The sequence below is a fragment of the Glarea lozoyensis genome (assembly GCF_000409485.1).
Source record: "Glarea lozoyensis ATCC 20868 chromosome Unknown GLAREA5, whole genome shotgun sequence".
Lineage (NCBI taxonomy): Eukaryota > Fungi > Ascomycota > Leotiomycetes > Helotiales > Helotiaceae > Glarea > Glarea lozoyensis.
In genome coordinates, this window is record NW_007361000.1 from 1,129,143 (window position 1) to 1,141,080 (window position 11,938).

The window sequence follows — 11,938 nt, forward strand, 5'->3', positions numbered from 1 at the left end:
CCAAACGATCCGCACATTCCCAACGCCCAGGGTATAACCAAATTTCGCCGAACCCACAGCCAAGCTCATTAAATTCTCGAATAGAAATGCTTGACCGGTATACCTTCGCTGTCCATATCTTGAAGGACCCACATAGTCAAATCAACGACAAACCGACATATGTACAGTTATTATCCAAATACTAGTGCGTTTACCACGTGCTCTGGATCCCAGCCTTGAGCTGTCAAAGATTGGTTCTCTTTCAGAATCTTGCCCATATAGGCGATGCGAATAGTTTTCGGTGATGAGAGCTGAGCACGCATTGTTAGCTTCGGCAAAGCACATGTGATTTGTGTCACTTACTCCTGATTCCTCAAGTAGCCTTCGAGCCAGTAACCTTACACTATCATCCTTCCCAATGCTTACCGTTAGATCTGGGCCACCACCATCGCTTAGCCGAGCTTTGACGCTTATTAAGTCTTCGGTGTTGAGCACACCTTTCCCTTTCTCTTCCCGGCGCTTCAGAATTTCGTCTTCATCAGGTTCCTCGCTTTCTGCGCCTTTGTCGCTGTCATCGATTCCGAGGGAGGACGAAGCATATGCCATATTCGTCGGATCGGCAACGATGTGTTCTGGTAGGGCGTAAAAAGCTCCAAATCCATCATAAGCGCCATTTGCGAGATCTCCGGTAGGTAAAGTGATACCAGCAGCATCGAGTATCTGTTGCGCAGTTGCCAATCCTCCTTCCTCGTCCTCAGGATTCCCATCCGACCTCATGACTTCTAAAGCTGCTCTGATAGTCTGCCATATCTCCATTCGCCCCGTGACCCTCGTGTCGAAAAAGTCGGTTCGTTCACGATCCAGATCGGCTCGAGTCCATAGTCGGTTTTTGCATGTCCAGACGTGGACTTTGAGAGGTCTGTTTATATGTGCAGCAAGGGGCTGAGAACTCCGATGCTGAGAGTGCCTATTGCTATGATTTGAAGCATGCGTCGACGGACGGGGGAGAGCCGAATGCGACTGAGATTGAGAGGAGGTTATCCCACGAGAGGAGGAATTTGGTTCAGGTGGATATGGCGATGACGGTCCTCGTGAGGTTGATGCGCAGCACCCCTACGCAGCGATTAGTGTCTATATTAAAGCATAGATTTATATGCCAGTCTTGATGGAGATCTTGTATTTACCATGGCGAACCATGTGCTGGCCTAGACGCAAGTGTTGTGATATGTGATTCTCCAGGTCAATTCAACAAGACTTCGACCTCTCGATGTGGAAAGAGGGGGGAGGGGCTGTGCACAACTTGAAATAAGTATTGCTCGCAATGATAAACGAATGCTCTCAACCAGGATAAAGGTTAAAATGGCAGTCTAAAAAGACTTAACAATGCTCAGAACCTGCACATGGCATGATTGACTTGATGATGCGACGAGGAGACCGAAAGCCCAGAGAGAGGTTGCAGATTGCCACAACGAGGCTAGACCCTTCCCTTCGTGTCATCGACTGGGGAGTGTGGTTGCAGGGCTGGTATTAACGGGGCCAAACTGGGTCCGTGCTATTTCAAGTATGCGAATCTTTGAATCTCGTTCTGAGGTGCATCAATTCATGATTTTGGTTCACCAAATCATGTGTAAATCTTTCTTTTCCCTACACGATTGATTACTTTTTTGGGAGCAACAATCATAGCTGCAGACGATCACGTATACACCGATATTGCATTACGGGACAAGCTAACTGGTTTCTGCCTGCCTCCTCACGCCTCCGTATGCGGTGGCATCTATCACAGCTTGAAGCATTACATGCGGTCATTATTCCAATTGACGGTCAAATTAGATGGCTCAGGACATCAAACACGCGCGTTGCTGTTACACAACTTATATGGTCATGATACTGGATTGCAATAACAATCTGCGAGAAGACCAAGAAAGCAGGTCACCTACAGAGGCTATGGGATGAACGGGCCTAGATAACCACATCTTCCATACAGTAATAGGCATGTCCCTAAAATTCTAGAGATATTTATTATATTGCTGGGTATCAAGGGGTAGGGAAATTCCGTTTGCATTCATTCCTCCTTTCCGAAAAACTGGGATTAAACAGATAAGTGTATTAAACACAAGTCGAATGCAAATTCAAGTCCTCGAGTAATGAACAGGGAGGGATTGGTCATAGCTAGGTACCTACCTACGTAAAGCATGTTAGCTATTGTCAAGGCAACATATGTTCCTAACATGTCTGCATATGATCTGGTTCGGATTCGGACTCAAACTCGGAGTGCCAAGCCCAATGCCCCTTAATCCAACGACTCTGGAAGGTGAAGGACAACCTCGGCTCGCGCTTCTCGTCAATGCCAAAGGACGAGCGAGCTTCAATACCTACCTACCTTGGGTATGCCAGAACCACGAAACGATGTCCAACACAGAGCTCAAGAATCGTCGGCGTGGTGATTATCCCTATTTGCTAGACTACCGGACAAGATGGTGTGCATCAGATTTACCTTAGGTTTCTTGGGCCAATGACTGATGTGGGTTCACAGGTCTGACAATGATATGTACGACCATATGAACAATTCCATCTACAATTTCCTGTAAGTAGAGATATCCAACTGGCCATCTAGCATCCAGCAGCTTATAACGATGAAGTTATGACTCCGTTGTCAATACGTACCTCATTGAGCATTGCGATTTACGGCCACCCACAAGTCAGCAATATGGGCTTGTCGTCCATTCCCATGGGGACTTCTTTGGCAGCATAGCGTTTCCTGCCATTGCTGAACTGGGACTTCGGGTCAACAAGCTCGGTAAGAGCAGTTGTACTTATGAAATTGCTCTGTTTGAGAAGGGAGTTGAAACTGTGAAATCTGTCGGCCAACTTATACACGTCTTCGTTGACAGAGGCACAGGTCGCCCATCAACCAGCGGAATGAATGGCAAACTGCGAGAAGGCCTTCAGAGGTTGCTTATAGAACCGCCACAGTCAAAGCTCTAATATATGATCAGCCATCGCAAGTATTCATCATTACTCTTCTCAACCACCTGACTTCATTGTGAGTTCGGCTACAGTCTTCCAAGCCGCCTCCAAGCCGCAAGCAATGTTCCCGCACCAATGATTGCAATTGTACCATCTGCCGCATTGTATGTCCAATTCCGTCGTGGCGTTCGAGTGTTGGCTACATTGAATTACATTTTCGATTTGCTCTGCAGAGCAGAGGCCACTTCTATCAAAGACAGCGACATACACAAATACACTTCATGGTCGGCGGTGGTGACAACTCCCTCGTCACAACAGCTCAACAAAACGACCCATGAAGCAATCCGCTAGATTCGGGCCGCTGTGTACGTCGTATTGTCACTGTCTTCCCAAAGCTGGTAATGATCTTGCGGCCAAGATGTCACCCCGCGAAGCTTTACCCCGCCCCACATTGGTGAAGCTTGTTGGGGTTGCAGACTGCTTGCCGCATTTCATCACACGAGATGCCGGCCAATCGATTCGAGGAGACCGGCTAATTCCTCAAGCTCCTTCGGGCAATTTGTGTCTGGTCTTTACCCATAAAGTATGGGGTTCGACTCAGGCGGAACCAATTCATTCTGTCCGAATATTATTGTTGCTGCCGCCTGCAAGGAGACAGGAATTCTTTGCTTCTGCTCATCTACCAGACCGTATATCACTACCGATCTTTGAACTCAGTTTGCTATTTCCCTTCTGTATTTACAGCTAGCTGGGTGGCCATGGCTTCTGTTATACGCGACGATGATAAAGGCCATGTCGTCGGTGACGTGGATTCTGCATCTGAGGAGAAGGGCAGGATTCAGCACATTGACGGCGATGCAAGTCCTCCTGACACTGTCGCCAAAGAAACTACTCCGACTAGGGTCTTTGAAGCTCCCGAATTTATTCGCAATATGACAGCAGAGCAAAGACTTGATGTTGAAAATCGATTGAGAAGAAAAATCGACATCAGACTGATGCCGATGATTGTTATCATGTATATTATGAATTATTTAGATCGAGTATGTGTTCAAAAGTTTTTATCGATATGCCTTCATATCAACTAACCATGCAATAGAACAACATTGCGGCTGCCAAACTAGCGGGGATAGTTACGGACTTGCATTTGAAAGGCGATGAATTTCAAACAAGTGTGTCGATTCTGTTTGTTGGTACGTAACTAACGTTGCTCTTTCGTTTACATGCGAGTGTTTTCTAAATTTCAGACAGGTTATCTTCTCATGCAAGTCCCTTCAAACTTATTTCTCAACAAAATCGGAAAACCTGCCATATATCTTCCAACCTGTATGGTAATTTGGGGGATAATCTCTGCAGCCACCGCTGCGTGTCAGAATTATGGTGGTCTTATTGCGTGCAGATTCATGTTAGGTTTCGTTGAGGCAGCCTATTTCGTAAGTCAAATGTTTCATTTAAATTCCATATTCTGCACAATACTAATCGACAAATGTTATTAGCCTGGCTGTCTTTACTACCTCTCTTGTTGGTATACTAGGAAAGAACTTGGCTTTCGGACAGCCATCTTCTATTCTGGAGCTTTGATCAGTGGTGCATTTTCCGGTTTGATTGCTGCTGGTATTAAATCTGGCATGGATGGCGCTCATGGTCTTCGAGCTTGGCGCTGGCTGTTCATCATAGAAGGAGCTATCACTGTCGTCATTGCAGCCATTGCGTTTTTCATCTTACCGAACTTTCCAAAAACGACCACCTGGCTAACCGAAGAGGAACGTGGTTTGGCCGTGTGGCGACTTGAAGAAGATATTGGGGCTGAAGATTGGCTAGATTCGCAGCATCAGAGTTTCAAGCAAGGTCTCAAACTGGCATTTACCGACGTCAAAACATACATACTAATGGTTATGCTTTTCGGCATTGTGGCTAGTGGCACTGTTACCAATTTCTTCCCGTGAGTTCACTTATAACAGTGTGTGCCTCTATTAACGCCAAGCTAGGACCGTTGTCAAAACTCTCAATTACAACGATGTAAACACTCTGCTTTTGACTGCTCCGCCATATGTCTTGGCTGTCATTACAACATTCGCCAACTCATGGCACGCTGGTGAGTTTCTTTTCCCAACCTTTCTCGATTCATTAGCAGAAATGAAAGGGTGATTTGGAACTTTCCAAGCCTTCGAAAGAACCACCCCGCTTTTATAATCGCTAACATCGTCTTAGACAGAACTGGTGAAAGATTCTTTCACATCACGATTCCTCTTTGCTTCGCTGTCTTTGCCTACATCCTCGCCGCAGCAACGACCAAGACTGGACCAAGATACGTTGCAATGATGTTTATGGTGCCAGGTGTTTATACCGGTTATGTCGTAGCCCTCGCATGGATTAGTAATTCGTTACCACGACCACCTGCCAAGCGTGCGGCGGCATTGGCATTTATCAACGCAATATCTAATACCAGTTCCATATACGCCAGCTACATGTACAGCGCTAGCGCCGGTAAGTAAATCACATGCGGTGCTTCAATAAGTGCTAATATCTGCCTAGGACCAAGATATGTGGTAGCTATGGGCGTGAACTGTGCCATGGCCTTGACTGCAATGCTTGCTGCCCTCACTCTACGAATCATTCTGGTGCGTCTAAACAAGAAGCTGGAACGAGGAATATTTGTTGAGGGCGCTATCAACTCAGGAACCACGGAAGCGGGAAAGAACGGGTTTCGATTCAGACTTTGAGGTTAAGGTGCGCAAAGCTTATCTAAGATACTTTCGGATATATCACGTTCACATTCAAAGTTTACGGGAATGCTCAATAACAATCGTGATAAACCGATAAATCAATTCGGGAATGGGAAGTGCGCGGATGTGCTGATAAGTATTCTCCACTGATAAAGTACTAATCGTCTCCAAATGTTGTATCCAAAACAAAACCTAATCCCGCACATAGCTCCATCTACAGAGCATGAGTTTTCTTTCCAACTTTACAGGAGCCACCTGGTCCAACCCTTCACGGAGCGACAGGGACCGTACTCTTGACAGACACAGGAAAGGAACCTTCAACCGTGCTTGTTCCAACGGTATAGTATAGTCCATAGACGCCACTAGTATTGGTGGCAACCCCAGCGAAAGAGAGGCCATAATTGGATTCGTCCGCAGCATATGCGACAGCAGTTCCGAACCAAGTAAGTCCAGTATCGACAAAGCCGGCCGTCATGTTGGCTGCAGGAGTAAACTCAAGCTGTGACGTGGTGGTAGGATTGAGAGCCATGTACAAAGTTTCATTGAAGCTCATTGTGCTAGAATTTGCAGCGACACTCCATGGAGTTGTAATATCGTCGGCAGGTGCGACAGTAACATTGGTTTGTGTTACAGTGGTCTCGTTAATTGCTCTATGTCCGAAGTATGCTTTCCCTATGAAGCGGTTAATATGTGACTGCTTCGAAGATGTTCACGCGGGGCGTTATGTCTTACCATCAGCGTAAAATAATGGAGCACCGTTGACATCAGAGCCATACACAAAGAGTGTGATGCTTTCCTTTGCTTGTCGACTATCGATCGCAATGGCAGTTGATGAGCTTGTTATGGCCAAGAGGAGCCAGATAGACCATGTCTTGAAGAACATATCTGGAAACATGAAGAATTGGTTGAAAATAGGGTGCCAGATGAGTGTTTTTTCAAAAGCAAACTTGATTCAGTCTGGATTGAACTGATCAAGCGTATCACTTGGGATGACCTATACTTCATTAGAGGGTTGCCGCACATTATATTTCTTTGAGCTGACTTACTTCACAGGTAGTAATTTCTCGACAACCCAACAGTCGTACGCGTCCACTATCCTGTGTCAATATCGTAGCACGGAGCGGCCTGCAAGCGTACGTATCTCTCATGGGAGTAACGATGTCAACCTTGCTTGCGAAATAAAAGCAACTCAGTGCGTACCTTTTATGATACCATTGTCATCAATCCCAGCCTCACTGATCCGAGTCATGGATTGAACAGTAAAATAACCAATCACTGCTTGGCTACTCGTACGACTTATCTTTCGAAAAGGCATTATGGAATGATGACGACTGCTATTCCGAAATAGTATCTATTTTGGTAGCTATGCCAATTGTGATGGTATTTGTTTTTGCGCCCATGTTTCGTTTCATGCCCTCGCAAGAGACGAATACATTTGTTTCCTTCGGACCAACATCCTTATTCGCTCACCTCCGAAAACACAGAAAGTTTATTCTCCTTCCGCAAAGTACGTCTACCGGGTCTGATATCGCGATTAAATTAGTTTGGTGGGGTTAGGCATTTCATGAAATAGAAGAATGATGAGTGCTAATTCGGAACCCTAGTCTAGTTGCCATTGTCCCTGCGGGTGACAACTGGTGTCGTTCAATTCGAACAATGCTTGACGTCCAAGTTTTGCAGAACCAACAAATCTCGCAACGATACAGGAGACCAAAACCCCTATGTCCACGCAACCATTGAGGCTTCGTGCGTTGCACTCGCTCTCGCACCACGCGAGATGCTTTCTCATATCCACTGCAACTTTGTCATGCGGTCCATGACTGACCTAGACACTACCGACGCAAAGGCCATTTTTAAATTCGCTAAGCGAGCCATGGCAACGGGTTTTCCCCTAAAGGTCGAGTCTAGCAAGACGATCTTGTGGACGGTAGTTCCACTCACTAGCTGAGCAGGCTGAAAAGACGCGTCCTGAGAAATACCAAAGACAATCCTCCTCAACGCATGCACCTGCCTCTGTCGCTCACTAGGAGAACTCCTTTCGCTAGTTGGGATCTCCTTACGGAGTAGAAGTGTATCTCATCCCCGCCCAAATCCTAGCTCGAAGTGGGTCAAAGCTGAGAAGTCTCCGATGTGCACCACTGGTGTGCTGATATTCGTACTTACCCAGGCAGGGACTGCGTGTGCTAAATGCACAGTCGATATCTTATCGTTATGCTGACGACAAGATTATCGTTTCCGAAATGAAGATTCGTAATTGATTCTATCTTGACTGTGCGAACTTCGCATGGACATCGCATTCTGGCGTGTAGATGGCTTTGATCTGTGGCTCAGCTCGAGTCAGCCGGAAGCACAGAAGAAACAACAGTTCGAAAACATCCCATGCTATCAATAGTTCGAAGATCGCCTGAGTATGGTGTTGGATTGGGATGTATATAACGCTCTCAGTTGCTTACTTTGAAGACAACCATCGAAGAGTTCACAGCCTTCATTTCTTTGACTTCCTTCATATTCTAGCTACATCTTGGCCTCTCCAGCGAATTTCCTGTCATTTGTTCATCATGCAAATATCCTCAGTTTTAACTTCGTTGTCAAGCCTAGCTATTTTAGTTTCTGGAGCAATTGCCAACTCCGACGTGCAACACCTCACCAAGAGATGCGAAAACTCAGCAACAGATAGAAGTTGTTGGGGCGACTATGACTTAAGCACCAACTACTATGATGAGGTGCCCGATACTGGAGTTACAGTTGAAGTATGTAATCGAAACAATCATTTGTCCTTATATTAAACTAAATTACTTACATAACTCATCTAGGTATACCTTGAGCTTGTCAACACAACGGCATCCTTAGATGGTTTGGAGCGTAATGTTCTCCTGGTCAATGGGACATTCCCAGGCCCTACAATCATGGCAAACTGGGGTGATACAGTTGTTGTTCATGTTCTGAATAGTCTCGAAAACAACGGTACAGGGATACACTTCCATGGCATTCGTCAAAACTACACCAATTCTATGGATGGTGTACCTTCTATTACGCAATGTGCTATTGCTCCTGGAGACTCCATGACCTATACCTGGAGAGCGACGCAATACGGTTCCTCTTGGTATCATTCTCACTTCGCACTTCAAGCTTGGGAAGGTGTGCTTGGTGGTATCATCATTAACGGACCGGCTTCAGCAAACTATGACCATGATGCTGGCAATGTCTTCTTGAACGACTGGACTCACCAGACCGCCGATGCTATGTATAATGCAGCACAAACGACCGGACCGCCAGCTCTGGACAACGGTATTATTAACGGTACGAACACCTTTCCAGGTGATACCTCTCTTGGTGCTCGCTTCGAGATGAGTGTCACTGAGGGCGACTCTTATAGACTTCGTCTCGTCAATGGCGCCATTGACACCCACTTCAAGTTTTCTGTTGACAACCATACAATGACTGTCATGGCGATGGATTTCGTTCCAATCATTCCCTATACCGCCGATGTAATCAGCATTGGAATGGGCCAACGATACGATGTAGTCATCAACATGAATCAAACTGCGGACAACTACTGGATTCGAGCCATCCCTCAAACATTCTGCTCTGACAACGACAACGCCGATGATATCAAAGGCATTCTTCGTTACGATGCTACTTCTACCGCTGACCCGACCAGCGCTGCGTATTCATACGTTGATGACTGCGATGGGGAAGCCATGAGTGACCTCGTCCCCTCCGTTGCGCTTAATGCCGGCACTGTCACGACTAATGACGAGGAAGCAGTTACCGTTGGGAGAAGTGGCGGCGTCTTTAAGTGGTTCATGGCAGCAACGACCTTTGCCGTTGAATGGGCGGATCCAACACTGCTCCAAATATACAACGGAGACTCTAACTGGACGACTTCTTCGCACGTTATTCAAGTGGACAATGCCAACGAATGGGTATACTTCATCATTGAAACCGCGCAGGCGGTTCCTCACCCCATTCACCTCCACGGCCATGATTTCTTTATCTTGGCACAAGCTGAAGGCACTTATTCCTCTGATGTAACGCTTCAAACCACCAACCCACCACGCCGGGATGTTGCCATGCTTCCAGCTTCGGGATATCTGGTTATTGGATTTGAAACCGATAACCCCGGTGCGTGGTTAATGCATTGTCATATCGGATGGCATACTTCTGAGGGGTTTGCTCTTCAGATTGTTGAAAGGATGGATGAGATTCCGGCGCTTATGGATTATGATTCTTTCAATGCTACCTGCGCTAACTGGAACACTTATGCTGAAGCGTTTGGTATCGAGGAGGAAGATTCTGGAGTCTGAGTGTTACCTGAATACTTAGGCTATATGTCTGTTTACTTTGTACTTATGATTATTCAAATCTGAAATGTTCCTTTTGTCGAGAAACGGCTCATCACCTGACTAAAAGGGGGTCGCTTAGCTTTCCGCCTATAAACATTCTTTATCCTTATCCGAATACCACTGGTGATGTTTGTTTGACATTCTTATTTCTTTTATTTTGTATGTATTGATCTTCGGTACTGTTTGACGGCATTAGGCACGGAGTAAGTAGACATTTTGAATATCGGAACATCCAGGTCATAACTCTCCTAGCATTGGCTCAATTATGAATTCGACAGGCGAGAAACTTAGTCCTTTATGTTGATCAACCTTGAAGAGTTATGCTATGACAAATGGGTCATCAAACATTGAAAAGCTCTCTACAGCAAAATGGAACTGCGCAATTGGACAAGTGTAATCATAAGTAAGACTACAGATATACGGCTCTTTCAAGCAGTGTATGCAATAGTGTATGGTTTCATAAAGCAGTCTTATTTTCCTACGGGTTATGCTTTCTTATTGCTTCTCAAGAAAATAATCCTCGCTTAATTCCAGCATAGAAGGTGAGATCTGTTTTAATTTATGTTTCCTCTCGTTCATCTAATTTGTTACCTATGATCTATGACTCTCAACACTCTAAAGGGTATTCCTGTTCTACAATACAGACTAAAGCCGTGGTCAATATCTGCTCATGTCTCAGAGATGAATGACACTTATCACGTGACAATAGAAACGTGACCACAACCTGCCAATTCCGGGCCGATGTCTCCATGATCATGCTCTTCTCAACAACACCACAACTTCTCATCCCATATACTTACCACATTCGCCATGGACACAACCCCAGAAACACCGGAAGCTACTCCGTCCATCTTCAATTTCATCCTCGGATTCCTCATCGTAGGCCTAGCCTGGGGCTTCACGACGCCCTTCATCCGTCGCGCCGCCGTCCACCACAACCCACCCGCACACCCAATTCTCCAGCGACCATCGATCAAATCCAGCTGGCTCCGCACCAAAATCTACAGCACCTTCTTCGGGGTCACGGACTTGTTGAGGAACTGGAGGTATGCGCTGCCGCTCGTGATAAACCTCACGGGAAGTATATGGTTTTTCCTGTTGATCGGGAAAGCTGGTGAGTCCCCCCACGGTACCCTTGCGTCGTTGTTTCTTTGCGCGGTGATTGGGAGCGAGGAGGTGAGAGAGCCTTGCGGTTTGCGCTTGGCGGTGCGAAGGAGCCTAAGCGGCTTAAAAGACGCGATGCAGAGTCTGGGGTGAGGCAGGGGTAGGGCTGAGGTGTTGGGGGCGGAGTTTTTGGCATGGTGAGCTGGGACTCGGGTTTCGCTAATGCACGTTGGATCACAGAATTGAGCTTGATGGTTCCAATTGTCAATACTTTGGCTTTTTTGTTTACGGTATTGGGAGAGTGGTGGGTGGAGAGGAAGGTTATTGGTCGAGGTTGGTTTCTATCTTTACTTTTTTCTCATTGGCGATGGCTAATTCGGTGAACAGACACTTGGATAGGCATGACTCTTTCACTTATTGGAATAGCCCTTTGCGTCCAGAGCAAAAATGCAGCTGCCAAGAATCCATAGAGAATTGGTGTGGAACAGTGATTGGAAATGAATGAATTGCTATCCGAAATCTGGGTATCTGTCTTTCGTGTGCCTTATGAAATTCGAACAGAATGTATCCGCTCACCGATGTATCAAACAATCGCTCAGCCTCGCGGTTTGAGGACACCAATCCAAGCTTCCCCTAATAGAATGAAGAGAATGTAGTAAAACAAGGACAGACCCAGTATCCCCGTACAATGAGCAATGAAAAATGTAGCAAAATGACAAAACTCCGGTCCAATGCTTCCGGATATCCTTTTCCCATGCTACGCCATCAATTTGCTCCGTGAAATGCTGCCCAAAATTATAAGAAAAAAGATCCGCACCA

At 46.1% G+C, this 11,938-nt stretch overlaps 6 protein-coding genes across 6 annotated transcripts; 4 read left to right on the forward strand and 2 right to left on the reverse strand.

The window, feature by feature from the left end:
- Window positions 1-170: 170 nt before the first annotated feature.
- GLAREA_04565 (Ubiquitin-like protein) lies at window positions 171-795 on the reverse strand (the record flags this gene model as incomplete). Its single annotated transcript, XM_008086942.1, has 2 exons — window positions 171-290; window positions 343-795. The coding sequence occupies 2 exons, from the start codon at window positions 793-795 to the stop codon at window positions 171-173; spliced, it is 573 nt and encodes a 190-aa protein (XP_008085133.1).
- Window positions 796-2,453: 1,658 nt separating this feature from the next.
- On the forward strand, window positions 2,454-2,964 carry GLAREA_04566 (Thioesterase/thiol ester dehydrase-isomerase; the record flags this gene model as incomplete). The annotated part of the gene is made up of 3 exons (XM_008086943.1): window positions 2,454-2,458; window positions 2,513-2,563; window positions 2,619-2,964. The coding sequence occupies 3 exons, from the start codon at window positions 2,454-2,456 to the stop codon at window positions 2,962-2,964; spliced, it is 402 nt and encodes a 133-aa protein (XP_008085134.1).
- Window positions 2,965-3,704: 740 nt separating this feature from the next.
- On the forward strand, window positions 3,705-5,666 carry GLAREA_04567 (MFS general substrate transporter; the record flags this gene model as incomplete). The annotated part of the gene is made up of 7 exons (XM_008086944.1): window positions 3,705-3,986; window positions 4,043-4,136; window positions 4,195-4,376; window positions 4,440-4,885; window positions 4,932-5,038; window positions 5,155-5,430; window positions 5,479-5,666. 7 exons carry the CDS (start codon window positions 3,705-3,707, stop codon window positions 5,664-5,666), a joined length of 1,575 nt encoding a protein of 524 aa, XP_008085135.1.
- Window positions 5,667-5,937: 271 nt separating this feature from the next.
- Window positions 5,938-6,564, reverse strand: GLAREA_04568 (uncharacterized protein; the record flags this gene model as incomplete). Its single annotated transcript, XM_008086945.1, has 2 exons — window positions 5,938-6,341; window positions 6,402-6,564. The coding sequence occupies 2 exons, from the start codon at window positions 6,562-6,564 to the stop codon at window positions 5,938-5,940; spliced, it is 567 nt and encodes a 188-aa protein (XP_008085136.1).
- A 1,663-nt stretch (window positions 6,565-8,227) lies between these two features.
- On the forward strand, window positions 8,228-9,976 carry GLAREA_04569 (Cupredoxin; the record flags this gene model as incomplete). Its single annotated transcript, XM_008086946.1, has 2 exons — window positions 8,228-8,419; window positions 8,483-9,976. The coding sequence occupies 2 exons, from the start codon at window positions 8,228-8,230 to the stop codon at window positions 9,974-9,976; spliced, it is 1,686 nt and encodes a 561-aa protein (XP_008085137.1).
- An 849-nt stretch (window positions 9,977-10,825) lies between these two features.
- Window positions 10,826-11,589, forward strand: GLAREA_04570 (uncharacterized protein; the record flags this gene model as incomplete). The annotated part of the gene is made up of 3 exons (XM_008086947.1): window positions 10,826-11,129; window positions 11,360-11,452; window positions 11,507-11,589. 3 exons carry the CDS (start codon window positions 10,826-10,828, stop codon window positions 11,587-11,589), a joined length of 480 nt encoding a protein of 159 aa, XP_008085138.1.
- Between the last annotated feature and the right edge of the window lie 349 nt (window positions 11,590-11,938).